The sequence below is a fragment of the Poromitra crassiceps genome (assembly GCF_964638095.1).
Source record: "Poromitra crassiceps genome assembly, chromosome: 8".
NCBI lineage: Eukaryota > Metazoa > Chordata > Actinopteri > Beryciformes > Melamphaidae > Poromitra > Poromitra crassiceps.
This window is the reverse complement of record NC_139629.1, coordinates 39,972,314-39,992,313: the sequence shown is the minus strand read 5'-3', so window position 1 is coordinate 39,992,313 and position 20,000 is coordinate 39,972,314. Positions and strand designations below refer to the sequence as shown.

The 20,000-nt window shown below is 48.9% G+C and overlaps 1 protein-coding gene across 1 annotated transcript in view; it reads right to left on the bottom strand.

The window, feature by feature from the left end:
* Nucleotides 1-20,000, bottom strand: part of LOC310780707 (low-density lipoprotein receptor-related protein 1-like) — a gene marked incomplete at its 5' end in the record, with an annotated part of 157,296 nt that overhangs the window by 73,317 nt on the left and 63,979 nt on the right. The window contains 14 exons of the mRNA XM_083641218.1: nucleotides 2,444-2,611; nucleotides 3,450-3,530; nucleotides 3,671-3,787; nucleotides 5,221-5,346; nucleotides 5,661-5,801; nucleotides 6,118-6,240; nucleotides 6,352-6,541; nucleotides 6,791-7,013; nucleotides 7,613-7,793; nucleotides 8,460-8,696; nucleotides 9,329-9,472; nucleotides 10,714-10,903; nucleotides 12,662-12,884; nucleotides 14,034-14,196. Coding sequence (XP_083497344.1) covers nucleotides 2,444-2,611; nucleotides 3,450-3,530; nucleotides 3,671-3,787; nucleotides 5,221-5,346; nucleotides 5,661-5,801; nucleotides 6,118-6,240; nucleotides 6,352-6,541; nucleotides 6,791-7,013; nucleotides 7,613-7,793; nucleotides 8,460-8,696; nucleotides 9,329-9,472; nucleotides 10,714-10,903; nucleotides 12,662-12,884; nucleotides 14,034-14,196 — 2,307 coding nt within the window. The remainder of the gene's footprint in view (nucleotides 1-2,443; nucleotides 2,612-3,449; nucleotides 3,531-3,670; nucleotides 3,788-5,220; nucleotides 5,347-5,660; nucleotides 5,802-6,117; nucleotides 6,241-6,351; nucleotides 6,542-6,790; nucleotides 7,014-7,612; nucleotides 7,794-8,459; nucleotides 8,697-9,328; nucleotides 9,473-10,713; nucleotides 10,904-12,661; nucleotides 12,885-14,033; nucleotides 14,197-20,000) is intronic.

The window sequence follows — 20,000 nt, the reverse complement described above, 5'->3', positions numbered from 1 at the left end:
GTCACTTGCCTCCCAGAAATGCAGAACCGCACAACAGTTAACTAGTATGAGTTGTGCAAAACAAATGTTAATATCTCAAAAAGTATACATCACATCGCTTATATTTTGACCTTATGAGTGAGAGCAGAATTAGCTCAAGAGTTTGATGTATAATATATGCATGTCGCGTTAAAGTTGTGTGAACTGTCGCAGTTTTTCAAAATGTAAACAGAGTCAGCCGGCTAGAGTCAGACACTCAAGCCTCCCAACGCTCATGCTCCATAGGGTTCCATTGCCGTTGCCACCCAGTGACGCGGTTTGTTTACCAAAATGCTGCTCGGCTGATCCCTCATGTACGATACGATAGATATTGTATGTTTCGACAGTTGCAGGACTCTTTGAACGAGTGAACGGTTGTGTGGGGCCATGGAGGACACACCTCCAACACAGCTGTGGACTATTATGCGATTATGGGCTGTTTTTAAGCACGATGCCAATTTATGACTGATACGTCTTGAGAAAGGTCCTCGACTCCTCGTGTGCGACGTCGACTCTACTACTCTTAAGTATTGTACTATTTTAGTTTTCTGTCCTTATCCGTTTTGTGTTTTTGCTTTTGTTTTTGTCTTTATTTTGTTCCGTTTTATATGGTTCGTTTTTAACGTTTTGGTACTGTTTTAACCTTTCTCTGGAACTTTTGTTTTAATAGTAAAGGCCTATAACCAGGGACAGGGGTTGCAAATTAGCCTCGGCTAGAAACCTGTATGCATGAGATCTGTTTTGTAGGTCACATGAAATCATGTTCAATGCATTTGTCCTTATTCAATAAACGAAAAAAAAAAAAAAAAAAAAAAAATACATTCTGGATAAATCAATGTAGAGGTGAAAAGTGCGTGTGGGAATTGACCCCCCCCCCCCACCCCCCTTGTAATCAATCATGTTCACCAACACAAATGTGACCCTCCCACATCAGCCATCATTCCGAGCCAGCAGCTTTTTTTTTTTTTTTTACCTCTGGACATGAACATCCATATCACTGCTGCAGCGGTGTCAAAACATCTGTCCCATTTTGCACGAGCCTTAAGGAAGACCTTCATTGTTTGCGCGTGTGGCTGTGTTTAAAAAACGGGGCTCAAATCGCATCTCACCACAAAGCGTCAACATGTCCCGGAGCGCAGCAACACAGACCATGTGTCTGAGAGGCTAAGTGGAAGTGAGAGAGAGGGCAGGCACGGGCACGTGAGGAGGAGGAGAGGAGAGGAGAGGAGAGGAGAGGAGAGGAGAGGAGAGGAGAGGAGAGGAGAGGAGAGCTCGGAGGAGGAAGCAGCCCCCAGTCTGCGTTGTGACAACGTCTCAAACTCCAAACAGCAACATATAAACACGGTGAAATACAATACACACATCATGTGATGACAGCTCGACCGAGGTACAACTGGCAACGATATAAAGCCACGGCAAAATAAACTGTCTAGTGTCGACTGTCTTTCCTTTTATAGAGCGGTAACTTAAGACGCGGCACAAATGCGATCTCTTGTCTACACACCACAGGGGTTTCCCACAGAGCCGCGTGCTATTGGTGCGGGAGCCGCGAAGCTGTGCGATCACTGGACGGGCCACCTTGTCAATCATCTTTATCGTCTACTTTACTCGAAATGGGATGATGATCATTTACAAAATGAACATGCTGTACTGGAGAAGACTTCAAAGTAACGATTAAAATGATGAATTTATGAAGAAAGCGTTTCCTGAGGTCATAAATTACATGAGAATTAGGGTATTTTTCCCATTAGAAAGAGTGCACGTTAAGGCACTTGTGCATTGGTTTCATCTTTCATAACTGGAGGTTTCCCCTTGGTCTACACGGGCATTGAGGGGAGAAAATGCCTTAGCAATTATAGCCCCTGACACACACAGGCGACGGCAATGCCTGGACCGTCGGTGAGCGTCTGTCACACTAGTGTTTGCGGTGCGTCATGCACCGTTGGCACTAGCCGGGCTTGTCGGGCAGTCAGTGAGAGAAATCACTCTGATTGGCTGGTCAGCTGGTAGAGAAATCACTCTGATTGGCTGGTCAGCTGGTAGAGAAATCACTCTGATTGGCTGGTCAGCTGGTAGAGAAATCACTCTGATTGGCAGGTCAGCTGGTAGAGAAATCACTCTGATTGGCTGGTCAGCTGGCAGAGAAATCACTCTGATTGGCAGCAAAGACTATGGGATTTCAAGCAAGACGGCCCAACTTCCACGGCCACTTGAGAGACTTTCGGCAGGTCTGAGTCTATTGGAGTCACGTGACAATTTAGGAGACTTGCTGCTACCATTTGGTAGAATTGGCGGAGCCTGCGGTGACCTGTCATAGTAATATAATATCTATGTTGGCAGGCACAGTGTGTGTGTGTCTGAGGCTTAAGGTCTAGGAGGACAGGGCCATTTCCGGCTGCTTGCCAGGCACAGTGCTGCTGCTCACCCTGGTTGGTGCAGTTGGCGTGCGTCTCGTCGCTGTAGTCTCCACAGTCATTGTCACCGTCACACGTCCAGTACTCTGGGATGCAGCGGCCACTGTTACACTTGAACTGGACACTGGAGCAGGAATGGCTGCAGCCTGCCTCGTCGCTGTTGTCCCCACAGTCGTTGTCTGAACGTGAGGACAAAAAGGTCAAAGGTTAACACACACATACACCAGATCGGCAATACGTCATTTTGTAGGCGGCTGCTGGCGGCACATGTTCCCGCCCCCTTTTAGGGGGAAAACACAATTCTCTCCCCGTTGACCTCAATGTAAAATAAAAAAAATCTGAACGATAGAAAAATAACAATCAATCTCGTTTATTAATGACCCCAAAACACCATGACATGACAATATTACAACTCGGCCGGCCACACAATGCACAAGATACATCGGAAATATGACTTTGACCCATCTAAAATCATGTGACTCATGACCCGTCTCGGACCTAGTTCCGGTGTCCGCCTGTTGCTAATTTAGTCTTCCGACATTAAATGCTGTTGCAGTGGAGCCCAGCGTCGTCGTAGGCTACTTGGCTCGGGGCTGTCATGTACAGTAAATATGTGACATGAGTTACATGATTTTAGATGGGTCAAAGTCATATTTCCGGTGTATCTTGCCCATTCTATGGGCTCAACTCAACTCAACTCCATTGAGTTGTAATATGACATATATTGTCATGTCATTGTGTTTTGGAGTCATTAATAAACGAGATTGATTCTGTTATTTTTCTATAATTTTTTTGGGGTAGTGCTGTTTTACATTGAAGTCAACGGGGAGAGGCTTGTGTTTTCCCCCTAAAAGGGGGCGGCGCCTAATTGCCGATCTGATGTGTATACACACACACACACACACACACACACACACACACACACACACACACACACACACAGGTGATGTTGCCGTTTTACTTTGCACTGAAACACAGCTTAATCAATGGAAGGAGAAAGAAGATGGCGTCACTCACCGTTGTCACAGCGCCAGTTGACATTGATGCAGCGGCCATTGGCGCAGGTGAACTGGGTCAGGGGGAAGCAGGTTGGGTAGGCTGTGGAAGGTGGCAAAGAGAGGAGGCTTCAAATAAGATGAACACACTTGACATGTGTCACTCCAAAAACCAAACCGTGCGCCGTTCAAACAAACGCAACGCCGGGAAAGGTGCAGCGAAGCAAAGGGAAGAAGACGCACCGCAGGAGTCCGGTTCGTCGGAGCGGTCCCCGCAGTCGTCGTCCAGGTCGCAGGTCCAGGAGATGGGGATGCAGCGGCCGCTGGCGCAGTGGAACTGGTTGGGCGGGCACGTGCGGGCTGATGGGGGGAGCAGGACTAAGAAGGTTTAAGGCCCATCCACACTTACTATAACTATAAAGAGAACTATCAAAAAGATTGAAATAGAATAGAATGGTTACAACTATATTATAGTTATTATAGTTGTAGTGTGAACACAGCCATTCTATTGACTCATAACAATTTAAATGTTTTTTATCGTTGTAGTTTATCTTTACGTTTATAGTTCCAAGTGTGATTGTAAAACGTATCGCTTTATTACTGACTCAGTCAAAGCAGCAGTACATACATCATGATTAAAGAAGAAGCCCAGCATCGTGCTTACAAGTCTGAAAAATTACAGATCAAGTTACAATCTTCCTTCTTTGTAAAATAAATAAATAGTTATCGCTCACAAAGCAGCACTCTCACTTTATCTTCATTCATTCAAACATTATTTATCGCCTCCTTCAATTTGGCTTCAGGCTTCCTCCGTACAGCAGCTTTCATAAAAGGAACAATGCTATTATCCAAGGAGCAGTGTTTGGTTTCAGCCCAGTCTCACTGATTCAACTGCAGCCTTTGATGCTGTTGCAAAATGCTGTTGACATCCACAGCACTGATCTAAACCGGTCTCGCTCAGAACTAACGCATCCCAACTTGTCTACCTGTTCCCAGGTTTAATAGCCCGGCGTTCCTCAGTGTTCAGTTCTGGGTCCTCTCCTCTCTTCCTCTCTCAACCTGCATGCTCCCTCTCTCAGGTCAACCAGAAAAGAGGCTGAACACTGAACAATTCTCTAACTTGCTGTGACACCCAATGACATCCTTCCTTTTATAACTTAAATGTTCTGTTAAATTGATTTGTTGACCCTGCAAACTTACCCTTAGGATTTGCAATGTCTCCATCTCTGCTAGTTTCATAGTTAAGGCTCAGAAATATTGATCACCTAACAGTGGAAATGCCAGATCTGGATCACGACCAAAATCGAATCAATTGTTCATTGGCCCAAGGCCGATCTGTCCACAAAGTTTCAAAGAAGTTTGTTTGTTGTTTTCTGTGATATCTTGTTGCCGGACAAACAAACAAAAAGTGGTGAAAACTAAAATGATCGCTCTCTAGGCCAGAGGTTCTCAAATGTTTTTCAGCCGGGGACCCCCTCATTTTGATTTGTGATTTTGGCCTAAGCTTAATTGTTTCCACGGTGACGTGCTTGACTTTTAAATTGATAGGTTTGTTAGATTAGAATGTAATCCATGAACCATTTTAAGATTTAAAGCATACAATATTTTGGTTGAACTATGAAGCTTTTGCAACAACAAAAAAGTTTTTATTTTTATTTCCCTGAAAACCTTTCGCGGACGCCTTGGCAAAGTGCCACGGACCCCTGGGGGGTCCCCGGACCGCCATTTGAGAACCACTGCTCTAGGCCCTAAGCTACAAATAACTAACTCTAAATAAATAACTCTGTCCATACCAGAGCAGGTGGTGTTGGATTCGTCCTCATCGTTGCCACAGTCGTTGTCCCCGTCACAGAGCCAGCGCAGGGGGATACAGCGGTTGTTCTGGCATTTGAAGCGGTCAGTAGGGCAGGTGTGCTGGTCTGGGGGAGAGAAACACTACGATGATTGCTTTTCTGACACTCTTCTGTATTTGATATTGTACCATTTCGCCGGGCCAGATCATGCCTCTGGCATCCTCGAAAAGTGTCACATCAAATCAAGTGTGTGAGACCCGAGAATAACGAGTCCCCTGGTGCTCACTATCTCCTGATGAAGAGGCATTACGGCCCCATTACACGCATGGAAACTACAGTTAGCGCTCTGTTGGCTCTCGTTAGCTTCGCGCTCTCTTAAAACAGAATTTTGTTGATCTGTGTGTTGCTGCGTAACCATGGCGATGACGTGACACACTCACGGCAGAGCTCGGGGGCCTCGTCGCTGTTGTCCAGACAGTCGTTGTCCCCGTCGCACTTCCAGCGCTCTTGGATGCAGCGGTTGTTCTTACAGGCGAACTCCCCGGGCTGGCACTGAGGCGGGGGCACGTAGGAGGGGTTGGCTGCCGACGAGTGAGAGACAGAGATGTTATTGAGACAAGGGCTGAATGGCAAAATACAACAAAGCTTTCTGGGGGAGAGGAGGGAGGGGGGGGGGGGCGTAAGTCAGCTTTGGTCTCTTTTGTAGTTACGACAATATTGGTGGAGGCTCTTTGAAATTTCCCCCCCAGATTTGGCAAAGAGTGTAGAATTCAAACGGAGGGTGCAGTCCAGGATTCTTTAACTGCCTCTCAGCTCCTGCTGAGTAATGCATTTTCCACACAACTTCCCAGATCGATCTTGGGGCGAATGGTTCTCCCGGTCGACGCGGCTAAGTACCTTTGCAGGTGACATTATCCACGTCCAGGATTTGGTCATCAGCGCAGCCACAGGACCTGCCGTCGGGGATAGCGAGACACAGGCTGCTGCAGCCACCGTTGTTGACTCGGCACGTATTGGAACCTAGAAAACGAAAAGACAAGCCGAGAAGGCAGGTAGTTCCAACAGCTGATCAAACACTTGGAAGTATCTACTGATACTTGTCGTGAGGTGAGCACGAACGAGAAGACATACCTTGCTGCTGGTGCGCATCGTACACCCGGATCTCAAAGATGGGCGGCCTCTCGTTGCGGAGCAAAGTGACCGTCTTGGTGTCCTGGTCCAGTTTGTAGATGCTGCCGCCGCGGTACTCATTCCAGAACAAAAATTGTTTGTAATGGCACAAGCCGAAGGCGTGGTTCAGTTCCTGTCCCTCATACACCACCTGGGCAATAAGGAAACAGCACACTCAGTGAGAGAGGGGTCAGGTCTCAAAACATTACCTCAGTGCCACCCGTGGTCCCAGTAAACCAAAGATGGTTCAAATGCAAGAAACTACGAAAATCTAAAGTTAGAGCCCAAACGTCGGGATAGAGCCTTTATTTATTTTTCAATCAGAATCAGTTGGGAGTGGTGTATCCTTCACCCACTGTGAATATACCACCACCTAAATATCTTCCCCCGCACTACCAACCTTACGCGCAGTGGTGTTGAGGTAAACCATCTCTATGCGGTCGTAGTACGCATCCACCCAGTAGAGGATTCCCTGGGGAATGTCCAGACTCAAGCCGTTGGGCCACAGCACCGTCTTGCTGGTCAGGAACACTTGGTGGTGGGAACCATCCATCCAAGCTTTCTTGATCTTCCCTCTGTTGCTCTCTGTGGGATCCTCTTCCCAGTCTGTCCAGTACATCCATCTGGAAGAGGGGGACGCAAATGTCATCACATTGATGAGAAGAAGTGGCTTTGACTATTCATACTCTTTGATAGAACGTCTCACACACACACAAAATAGAGGAAGGAATAATCCCCAAAAATGCTTTGAAAACTTGATCCACACACAAAGGCACGCACAATCAACACCAACATAACTGAGTCTTAACAAACATCTACAGTGCAAGTGCACAAGTAAAAGTGACACAAACCCTCAGACTCTCTTATAGGCTGCACACCGGAGCAGCCAAACGAAATAACCAATAACTTTATGAGAGAATATTCTACATTAAAATCTAGAATATTCTAGATTTTGATTATAAAGTCTAGATTGAACAATCAATCTATTAGAATTTGCACAAAATCTTCTAAAAGCAAACGCCTATCATGATCTATAGAGGCTATTAGTGTTAATGATTCATCTCCAGGGCTGTAATATAGCACAGTCCAAATGACTTGTCTGAAGAAATGATGGAATGACTGGGAAGAACCACTAATGCTGATCATTTCTCAAATGACGGACGATGAGATGAGATGAGATGAGATGGCTTTGGTGCGCTGCCTTTCCCCCCCAGTGTCTCACCCATGCTGGGGGTCTACCACTATGGCACGGGGGTGAGTCATCTTGCCCTCGATGAGTGTCTTGCGGGTCTGAGACGCCTTCTCCAGCCGGGCCACACTGATCGTCTTCTTAGGCCCATCGTCTGTCCAGTACAGGTTACCTCCCATCCAGTCCACCGCTATCCCCTCCACTGTGTGGATACCTGGGCCCAGGAACAGAGGAGAGAGGAACAAACGTTTTGGACCATGGATGGATGGATGGCTCGATCAAGGGGGTAGCTCCCTTTGTGAAAAACGAAGCCAATTGAAGTCCCTTAAACCTGCATTCTTTCTAATGGCCAGCAGGGGGGGGGGGGGGGCTCCAAACAGATGTCCGGTTGCAGGGAAATCAATGGGAAAATGACCCGACTTCTCACTTGCTTTATGACCTCAGTAAATGCTTTCTTAATGGGATTATGGTCTCGATCGCTAGTTTCAAGTCTTCTTCAACACAGCATGAAGTTCATTTTGTAAACTATGGTCCTATTTTGAGTCAAATAGATGACAAATTAGACTATGCTTTGAGGTGTGATTGACAGGTCGCCTGTCCAGTGATTGAGCAGGCAGTTGCAGGCAGCGCTACGGCTCTGTGGGAAACCCATGTTCTCGCGCTAGCTGCTTCTGGCGGCGGTCAAAATGCAAAAGAAAAAAGCTAAACTCACAAGCCAATGGTGGATGTCACAGCAGCTACGTCCATATTATTGTACGGTCTATGGGCCTGATGGATGAATAACTTGACTGAATTATTTTCAGACAGAAATAGCCAGGATGTGGTTATAGAGTAACCACTGTGTCTACAATCCTATGCAAAGCTAACATTCCATCCTTACCTTCCTTCAGTATGGTGTCTCTCTCTGTGCCGTCGATCTTCTGCCGGCCGATGATGTAGCTGGTGGCATCAGCAAAGTAGATGAACTCGCTGGCGGCGTGGAAGTCCAGAGCTCGGGGGTTCATCAGGTTCTCAATGGGAATCATGTACTCATCAGGCACCTTGGCGTTCATGTCCATGCCCCTGATGATTCCAGGACGACCCTTACCATACACCAGGAACAACTCGTGGTCCGGTTCTGCACCAGGGGAAAGAAACCCTCATTGCATCAGTGTCACCTTTTATCACCACAGTCACCATCATCCAAGCTGGTGAAACACCTTTTATCACCACAGTCACCATCATCCAAGCTGGTGAAACCATCCTGATCACACCAACTCACATTCTGTTTCGTTCTACATATCAGTCTGGGGCTCTCAGCAATTTCCAGAAATTAGAATGTACGCAGGCCAATCAGGCACCTGCCTCGGAGTTGACAACGTAACCGGCCAATCAGGGGCGCCGCTGGCAAAACAATGGCGGCTCCCAAAGCAACGAGCGGTGACGTTTAACATCAGTAAGTCAACACAGCGGTGGAAGATATGTTTTTGCCTTTCTTCCGAGTGGATTTGGATTGGATTGGGCGACACTGCTGTCTGTCAAGGCAAGTAGTCCCGCCCACTGAAAGCGATGCGGGCGGCTGAGAGTCCGGACTGATACGTAGAGTGAAACAGGAACAGGAACAGGAACAGGAACAGAGTGAAACAGGAACGTGAGGTCAAGTTATCCGGATGTTGTTGTTTTTTTTACCAGGCTAATCCATCACAATCATCAAATACATGAACTGAAATAAGAGTAAGGGATTGTCTTTGTCATATCTATCATACTCACTCTTGCAGGACTTGCCGTCACTGCCCAGGCTGAATCCAGAGCGGCAGCGGCAGGTGCGCGTCTTGTGGCTGTTGCCCAGCAGGCAGATGTCAGAGCAGCCTCCAGCCTTCCCAAACGGGTCCAGGGCACACGCATGGCTGCGCACTGGGCGAGGAGAGGAGAGGAGAGGAGAGGAGAGGAGACGAGAGGAGAGGAGAGGAGGAGAGGAGAGGAGAGGAGAGGAGGAGAGGAGGAGAGGAGAGGAGAGGAGAGGAGAGGAGAGGAGAGGAGGAGAGGAGAGGAGAGGAGGAGAGGAGATGAGAGGAGAGGAGAGGAGAGGAGGAGAGGAGATGAGAGGAGAGGAGATGAGAGGAGAGGAGAGGAGAGGAGAGGAGAGGAGAGGAGAGGAGAGGAGAGGAGAGGAGGGGAGAGGAGAGGAGAGGAGGAGAGGAGAGGAGAGGAGAGGGGAAGAGAGAAGAGAGGAGGAGAGGAGAGGGGAAGAGGAGAGGAGAGGAGAGGAGGAGAGGACAGGAGAGGAGAAGAGAGAACAGAGGAGAGGAGAGGAGAAGAGAGAACAGAGGAGAGGAGAGGAGAGAACAGAGGAGAGGAGAGAACAGAGGAGAGGAGAGGAGAGGAGAGGAGGAGAGGAGAGGAGGAGAGGAGAGGAGAGGAGAGGAGAGGAGGAGAGGAGAGGAGAGGAGAGGAGAGGTGAGGAGAGGAGAGGAGAGGAGAGGAGAGGAGAGGAGAGGAGAGGAGAGGAGAGGAGAGGAGAGGAGAGGAGAGGAGAGGAGGAGAGGAGAGGGGGCACCAAAGACAATGTGACACTGTGTTACACAACAGAAGTCTACCAAATGGTATCAATGGATCATGGATGAGACAACGCACACAAGGGAGGAACCAGTCAAATTGATGCAAAGTGAGTAGGGCTGAAAGATATTGACAAAAAAACAAATTGCAATTATTTGACAGAATATTGTTAATTGGGATTTAATCTGAGATTCATATCAAGTAATTTTTTTCTCATCAAGTCTTTAGAATGTATAAATTGTTTGTGATTTTGTTATTAATAAAATGTGGATATCGGTGTGCAGTGAGTTTGAGTATGATGAAAGGTTTGCAGCAATATTGTGATTTATGGAGCAAAGATTACCCAGAGCCCTAAAATACCTTGTTTAGTAATTCATTTTGGACAACCTCCCTCGTCTCTTAAGCAATTAATTGCAGCCTCTGCGATTTGGAAAATGCAGAAGTGCATATTGCGATTATTTTTTTATTTTATTTTTCTTATGATTCAGCTCTAAAAGAGAGTGAATAAATGAGTGAGTTGCTGGGCTTGGAGCCAGAGACTATAACTCGTATCAAATGGACTTTTCCCAGTCGGCGCTGGTCGGCGCTGGGCTGTGTACCTGGAGGCTGGCGGCGCTGGTGGTACACGTGCAGGGCCGCGCCCCGGTCCACCCGCGTCACCACCTGGAAGTCGGAGCTGTTGAAGCGGTTGACTCGGATCACGCTGGTCTTGGGGTTGAGGTTGCCTTCGTCGGAGTTGGTGGCGTACAGGTAGTTCTCAAACACAGTCAAGCCATTTAGATGCTCAATCTGCAGGGCACAGAAACAACACAGGGAGCAAAGTTTGAACGTTGTGTTGTTGAGTTGAATCAAAGTAAGTAAACTCTCAGAGAACTGACATGAATAATAAAACAGCTCAAAGCGGATTGAGTAATGGCTTGCATAATATTGTTTGTGTAACACATTTCTGTCTCGCAGGCTGCTTGGCAAAATCTGCACGTTGGACCATTCCTCCAAACAATTAATCAGCATTAAACAGATTCTGGTCCTGAAAAGACCGACGAGAGAGAGAGAGAGAGAGAGAGAGAGACAGACAGACAGACAGACACAGAAGGGGAGACAGAGAGACAGAGAGAGAAAGACAGACAGACACACATGGAGACAGACAGACAGACAGACACACAAACGCTGTGTTCGGACAGGTTCACTCATTCACTCACTCACTATTCCCCATGTAGTGTTTATCATAGTGAACTATATGTAGTGTTTATCATAGTGAACTATATGTAGTGTTTATCATAGTGAACTATATGTAGTGTTTATCATAGTGAACTATATGTAGTGTTTATCATAGTGAACTATATGTAGTGTTTATCATAGTGAACTATATGTAGAGAAAGACAGACAGACATAGAGAGAGACAGACAGACACACAGAGGGGGAGACAGAGACGGGGGAAAGACAGACAGATGGAGAAAGAAAGAGGACATGTTAGTGTAAGGTTGGCAGGGGGCAGCATGGTGAACAGTTGTATGAGGGTCTGTTGTGTGTGGAGCTGCTCTCCTCTACTGTCACAAAGATGGATGAGCTGGGCTCATATTAACCCCGCCTCCCCTCCCCTCGCCCCACAGCGCCGCCCCACAGCGCCCCCCCCCCCCCCACCCCCACCCCGCCCCGCACCACTGCAGTCCTGATTTCATTAGGATCATTACTCCACTATAAGCTGGAGCCAAGCTTCACCAGACTAATATATTTAGCGAGGCACTAGCCAGGAACATCACACAGTCTTTAAGTCCTATCAATCAAGGCAATAAAAAAAAAAAAAAAGAGCGGCTCCCCCTGGAGGGAGCGGAGCGCCTCGCGCTGCCTCGATGTACAGGCCGACGACTGGAACAGAAGATACAGTGGAGGTCTCAGAGGAGGACGGGAGTAAATCAGTGACGAGACAGATTTCAATAGCAGATGTTCTGCGCTCTGGCAGGGAAGACAAAGTCAAAAGGGGCACTGGGGTTTATTACTGTTTGGGAGGCGTTCAAGAGCTCAAATCCTTCCAGTAGGCTGAACAAACAGGAGTGTGTGTCAGTATTAGGTGTGTTTTTTGTTGTTGTTGTACTGGGCCAATTCCCTGCTAGCATGTCCCGGTGGTTGCTGCTCCACCCCCCTCTGCCAATCTTGGGAGAGTTGTAGAGTAGCACACGCTTCCTCTGATACATGTGCAGTCGCTAGCCGCTTCTTTTCAGCTGACAGCGAGGAGTTTCACCGGCAGGACATAGCACGTGGGAGGATCACGCTATTCCCCTCCCGCCCAAACAGGCGCCCCGACCGACCAGAGGAGGCACTAGTGCAGCAACCAGGACGCATAACCTTAATCCGGCTTCCCACCCGCAGACACGGCCAATTGTGCCTGTATGGATGCCCGACCAAGGTCACACGGGGCTCGAACCTGCGACCCTCGTGTTAGAAGGCAGGGAATCTACCGCTTAACTACCCAGGCCTGTGTGTGTGTGTTTTATGTGTGCACTGGTGTTTCATCCATCTCATTCATCCCTCCTTCCTTCCGCTCCTCACCAGCAGGCCCTGGATGATGGTGTGTCGGTTCTTGCCCTCGTAGTCCACCACCTCGATGTAGTCCAGGTAGGCGTCGGCCCAGTACACCAGCCGGTTGACCAGGTCCAGGGTGATCCCATGGGGGAAGACGATCTTGCTGTCCACCAGCTTGGTGCGGTTCTGACCGTCCATGTCGCAGCGCTCCACCCTGGGCGTGGAGCCGTAGTCTGTGAAGAACACTTTGCTGTAGCGAGAGAGGTGGAGAAAACAAGATGGCTGTTAAGGTGGACAGGAGAGACGGAACGAGGCAATCTGTTAACCCATTGATACCTGATGCAGCATTTGCGTGTATATCCCTCATTTGTGTGCGTATCCCTTTAAGACCGCGAACCACGTTAACGCGGTTCGCGGTCTTAAAGGGATACGCACACAAATGCTGCATCAGGTATCAATGGGTTAATAAAACGTAAATTAAAAGACCAGAGGGACTGGATGACTGTACATTGTAGCTGGGCATTATGCCAATATATCTAACTTCAATCGATATTGTGATATGAGACTAGATATCGTCTTAGATTTTGGATATCGTAATATCGTGATATATGGCATAAGTGTAGTCTTTTCCTGGTTTTAAAGGCTGCCTACATTACATTTAAGAAATTTTCTGAACTTACCAACCTGTTCTAGCTGTTCTATTATTTGCCGGCATTATATCTACATTACTGAGTCTTCACATCTCACATGTGACTTTGACTTACAACGGAACATTTAGTCCTCAACACTTTGTAGAAAATACCGAGATATATATGGCGACGTATCGCCATCCAGCCTAAAAATACAGCGATATCATTTTTGGTCCATATCGTGCGGCCCTACTGTACATGCACATTCATATTCAGCTTAAATATTGCAGTATTTCTCAACTTTATCCCACTCAGAGCAGTCTATCTCCACCTCGCATGGGTGAACCCACATTTCCAGAACATTAAACGCAAAATGCAGAAGTGATCGTTTGGAGAAAAAAGGAACATTATGATGTAAGCTGTCAGTATGAGGAAACTGAGTCAGTGATCACGTGATCATCAGTGTCTGTGACTCGCTGCTATACGTGTCCTCCTACGTGTCTGCTGCATACGTTTGCGTGGCTATACATAGCACGCAAAAATGTGTGTGTGTGTCTTTTCCATCTGGAGGAAGTGCTTTGATCGCTGACCGGCTGCTTAGTCAGCACATCGCCTGATCACAAGACGGAATTTTCCTCAAGGACGTTGCCAAAGAACAGTACTGGGCAGTGAGAGTGGGGTCATGACAATGAGTGGGGTCATGACAGGACAGTACTGGGCAGTGAGTGGGGTCAGGGGTCATGATGACAGGAGGGAGGCAGGACACTGACCCCATGGCAGGGTCCAGCGCGATGCCTTTGGGGTTGTACAGCTCCTGGTCCAGCAAGGTCACACATGTTTGGCCGTTCTTGTTGCAGACAAACACGCGGTCGTCCATGTCATCCACAAAGTAGAAGTTCCCGGTCAGCCAGTCGATAGCCATCTGTTGCACATCTGAGAGGAGAGAGGAGGAGGAGAGGAGAGGAGAGGAGGGAGAGGAGAGGGGGGGAGAAGAGAGGAGAGGAGGGGAGAGGAGAGGAGGGGAGGGAGGAGAGGAGAAGAGAGGAGGGGAGAGGAGGGGAGGGAGGAGAGGAGGGAGGAGGGGAGGGAGGAGAGGAGGGAGGAGGGGAGGGAGGAGAGGAGGGAGGAGGGGAGGGAGGAGAGGAGGGAGGAGAGGAGAAGAGAGGAGGGGAGGGAGGAGAGGAGGGAGAAGAGAGGAGAGGAGGGGAGAGGAGGGGAGGGGAGGGAGGAGAGGAGGGGGAGGAGAGGAGAAGAGAAGAGAGGAGGGTGAGGAGGAGAGATGGGGAGGGGAGAGGAGGGAGGAGGGTGAGGAGGAGAGATGGGGAGAGGAGAGGAGAGGAGAGGAGGGAGGAGGGTGAGGAGGAGAGATGGGGAGGGGAGAGGAGAGGAGGGAGGAGGGTGAGGAGGAGAGATGGGGAGAAGAGAGGAGAGGAGGGGGAGGAGAGGAGACGAGAGGAGAGTAAGCATTCTGTGGATACAGTACATACAAGTACAGATATGTACCAATCCCAGTATTCACCTTATGTAGCCCCGCCCACTTGACCCGTTTGTGTTACGACTTCCTGTTCAGAATGTGTGTGTGTGTGTGTTACCTGCTCAAACCAGAGATGGTCTCTCTGGTCAAAGCTAGTGTGACTCACTGGAAGCAGGCTCTGCCACAGGAAGTGTCAACACAACCGCGGTATGATTGTGTTGACACTTCCTGTTAGTCTCTCAAGCCAGACTGTCTCTTCTACATAAGGTGAATACTTCTCTCATGTTATGCTATGCTATCTCCATCTACTTTATTTCCCCCCCAAAAATAATACTGTCCACTCCAGCCCCACTCTCTTGAGCTAAAAACAACAACTACTACAAAACACTGGCTTCATTGAGCTTGTGTCCTCTTGCTGCACTAGCTAGTCTTTGATTAAGATGAGCAGGTCATGAAGGAGAGACAGAGACAGAGTGACAGATGGAGAGAGAGAGAGAGGAGACGACCTGGCCTGCACTGTGCCAGCTCAACTCCCATCAGTGGAGTTGATGGAGAACAGAGCGTATTGGCCTCCTACTGGGGAGCGAGACACGATTTAAACACGATTTCAGACGGAAGCCCGTCTTTATTGTCACACGAACACACTACAACACATGCATGCGGCCACAACACACACTCATGCTGACGGTGGCCGGTGAAATATGTCCTCTGCATTTGACCCATCCAGGCTTGTCCTTTCCTCCAGGGGGCAGGCCAGGAGCAGTGGTCGCTTTTTCTTTCCAGCGCCCGGGGACCAACTTCAGATGTTGTCGTCACTGGTCGGATGACGATCTTCTGCATGTTTTTAGTGGGGGGTTATGTACAGAGGAACCCCCTGGGGGGTACGGGGAGAACATGCAAACTCGACGAGATAGCCCACCTGGGCAGTAAGCACTGAAGATATGGAGGGGTCACAACTCCAGCGCCCACAGCGTCCCAGGCGAGAATCGAACTCAGGACCTTCTAGCTGTGAGGCGACAGCGCTACCGACTGTGCCACCGTACCCGCTACCCACCAGGGGCGAGTCTGACCATACTGTAAAACTACTCAACGATGCTTCCCTCACTCACTGGACACAGTCTGATTGTACTGTAAAACTAATTGCACTGCACTTCAAGAAAGAACAGCAATAAGGTAATAATTGTATAAAACCCCACCAAATTCTCAGTCATTCAATTCTGATGATAACCTTTTCATGAAATCTCTGGATATGTGGCATGACTCTGGATTTAACTTGACACAATATATTCAAAGTGTAAACAGATACAATACATAGTCCTTTCACAATTAAGACTTTCAGCTTGTTTTTAAAACCAAATCTTGTCAAAAGTGAATGTTTGCCAGGCTGGGCAGCAGAACAGGATATGTGAGGCTGTGGGCATTTTAGAAATCTACATTATTTGAAGCTATTGTTGCTCATAAAAGACAGCAATCTTGATTTTTTTTTGCAAGTGTGCTCCTTAAGCCAGCTTGAAGAAGATGGAAAGAGGAAGCCTTGAAAATGAGGACCTTTATTCTGAGCATTAGTGGTTTGATATGCTGAGGCTGTTCCACACTGGAGGATTCACCCCCACTGCTGCTGAGGCTGTTCCACACTGGAGGATTCACCCCCACTGCTGCTGAGGCTGTTCCACACTGGAGGATTCACCCCCACTGCTGCTGAGGCTGTTCCACACTGGAGGATTCACCCCCACTGCTGCTGAGGCTGTTCCACACTGGAGGATTCACCCCCACTGCTGCTGAGGCTGTTCCACACTGGAGGATTCCCTCCCACTGCTGCTGAGGCTGTTCCACACTGGAGGATTCACCCCCACTGCTGCTGAGGCTGTTCCACACTGGAGGATTCACCCCCACTGCTGCTGAGGCTGTTCCACACTGGAGGATTCACCCCCACTGCTGCTGAGGCTGTTCCACACTGGAAGATTCACCCCCACTGCTGCTGAGGCTGTTCCACACTGGAGACTGGAGGATTCACCCCCACTGCTGCTGAGGCTGTTCCACACTGGAGGATTCACCCCCACTGCTGCTGAGGCTGTTCCACACTGGAGACTGGAGGATTCACCCCCACTGCTGCTGAGGCTGTTCCACACTGGAGGATTCACCCCCACTGCTGCTGAGGCTGTTCCACACTGGAGGATTCACTCCGACTGCCCTCGTGTTCCTTCACAATTGTGGTGTATCTGATAGTGTCCCATAATGCCTTGTGTTTTAACAGCTGCCACCACACTTCCTTTCCAGGCGGGACACTGTACACACACACACACAGACACACACACACGCACACGCACACGCACACGCGCGCACACACACACACACACACACACACACAACACACACACACACACACACACACACACACACACACACACACTATCAAAGCCACTCACATCACCATCAGTCACCTCAGTCTCCTCTCCAGTTAATCCACGGCACAACTTTGATGTTGGCGTGTACACTTGTCTGGCTCCCACCCGCCATCCTAAAGCCGGTTATTAATTATAAATTATTAATAACATTATCCAACAACTGCCAACGGTGTAGTTGACATGAAAGGGGAAATTAGTTATAGAGCCCGAAACCGTTTTTTTTTTTTGTGCCGGGCTGTACTAAATATGTTTATTCCTGCTGTAAACGTGGGTATTTTAACATGGGGGTGAATAGGGAGTGACTCCCTTTTGGAGCCAGCTTCAAGTGGCTGAGTGAGGAAGTGCAGTTTTTTAGTACTTCCACACTGGCGTCAATGCAACCAACAAGTGAGCCTGCCCCCCTCCTCGGTCTGACCATTCATCAAGGAAGCCTCAACAACAATGGCAACCATGCTGTTCAGAGACAAGAGGCAGAGCAAGTTCCACAACAGAGCATGCAGACATCTGGGCCCAATGTATGTACCCCCCCTCAACACACACACACACACACACACACACACACACACACACACACACACACACACACACAGCTTCAAAAGGCCCGCCCCACATGGGAGCGATGCTGAAGAAAGGGGGGATGGGCTAGTGGAGTGTGTGTGAGAGGGAGGGAGAGAGAGAGACCATTGGAGAGACATAGAGCTGACAGAGAAATTGAGAGGCGGAGAGAGAGAGAAATAAAGAAATAAAACAACCCACATTTATTTTACTACATTAAAACTTCTGGTTGCGACTCCAAGCGGCAAAAAATCAATCGTTCACACAATCAGCAGAGGCTTCGGGCCGACTCATATTCAGAGGGAGGCAACTGTAAATATACAAGAACATGCCCAGCAGCAGGAGAGCGGGTCCAAGAGTCCAAAGCTGTTTCACAAACATCAGAACCAAGATTCTGACGACGACGGGGGAAAGCTGCTCATGGAGCTCCATACGATCACTGATACTCCCATTGGTATGACTTGTAAAGCGGAGTCCTCCTCGAAAAGACTTCCAGCTGGAAGCCAGGCCGCACCAGGCATTGATTACTCAGATACAGAGCAGACGCTGGCCAGTTGTGCAACCCAGTGACTATTGGGTTCTGCAACCGCTGCAACTACTGGAGGCCCTGTGCAGTGTTGCCAGATACAGCTGATGGTTTCCAGCCCAAACACCGTTCAAAAAGCGCCAAAAACGCACACAAAACCTCCCAAGCAACTGCAGGTCTGTGGAAGCAAGGGACTCTGTAAACCCGCCCAAGCCCATTAACCACCCCCCCCCCCCCCCCACACACACACAATGCAACCAAAAACAGCCCAATTGGCGGAAAACCGTCCAATCTGGCAACACTGCCCCTGTGCAGAGAAGCCAGTCTGTGTGTCTATTGAGTCTCTCCCACTCATTCAGTTTCTCGTAAGCGGAAAGTTTGCCGGGAAAAAAAACCGAATGAACCCACCCCTTTCTCGTCGTCCAACGCCCCACCCGGTCTCAGAACCCCTGCCACTTCCTGCCCTTAACCGTCACCTACCACCTACCTACTACACACTGCTCTCTCTGAGGAAACATTTCACTCACAGAGAGAGGGGGTCTCACTGGCAACACACGTGCACACACACACGTGCATGCACACACACACACACACACACACACACACACACACACAAAATGTGTTCCCGTGCAAGTAGCATAGCTATTTAGGTAGAGGGCTACAACGCATTTAGCTCTGTGACTGTAGAGTAGCAGCAGCACAGAAATCTACACTTCAATGTGATCTCCTCTACTCGCATGTCAGTGCTAATATTCCACAGCTGAGTAGATCTGAAGCGTCGTCATGCTGCATCTAATCCTCCCAGTGCCTCTAGAAGATCCCACTCATCTGCACAAAGACCTCTGTGACCTCTCCACAGCATCGCTCCAGAGCTCAGCCATCAGGACTTTCCACAGGGAGCCAACAGAATATAACCCCTATTACTAGTTAAAAGGCTATAAATCCCTACAGACGCTATCTGTAAGTGCCTCATTATGCAGGATGCAGGACGGGCATCAGAAAGGTGATTGGCTGGCTGGATAGGAAGTCCTGACGACACGCGGGAACCCCGCGACACGGTGATCCCACCCACGACACAAACACAAGGCAATAAAAGGAAAGGATGGACAGAAACAGGAGGTAGGGGGCGCTGCAGTCGGTCCTTATGTAGAAAGGACAGGCACTCTTTCAGTATAGGTGACAGCTGAGTCAAAATATATACATCAAGATTCCATCAAAAAACTAGATTTCACAGCCAAAAAATACATAATTTATTGTTTGTTTTTTGGCTGCGAACTACGATTTTTCACTGCAGCTTGATGTAAATTCACAAGACTTCCCATCATGGACTTATTCTGAAAAGGAAAAGATGTGAAGAGGGAGAAAGGGTGAAAGACGGACAGAGGAGGACGACGTGTGGAGGAGTGCTGGTCCCTGTGTGGACAGAGACAGACAGAGGGACGTGTGGAGGAGTGCTGGTCCCTGCTGTGGACAGAGACAGACAGAGGGACGTGTGGAGGAGTGCTGGTCCCTGCTGTGGACAGAGACGGACAGAGGGACGTGTGGAGGAGTGCTGGTCCCTGCTGTGGACAGAGACGGACAGAGGGACGTGTGGAGGAGTGCTGGTCCCTGCTGTGGACAGAGACGGACAGAGGGACGTGTGGAGGAGTGCTGGTCCCTGCTGTGGACAGAGACGGACAGAGGGACGTGTGGAGGAGTGCTGGTCCCTGCTGTGGACAGAGATGGACAGAGGGACGTGTGGAGGAGTGCTGGTCCCTGCTGTGGACAGAGACAGACA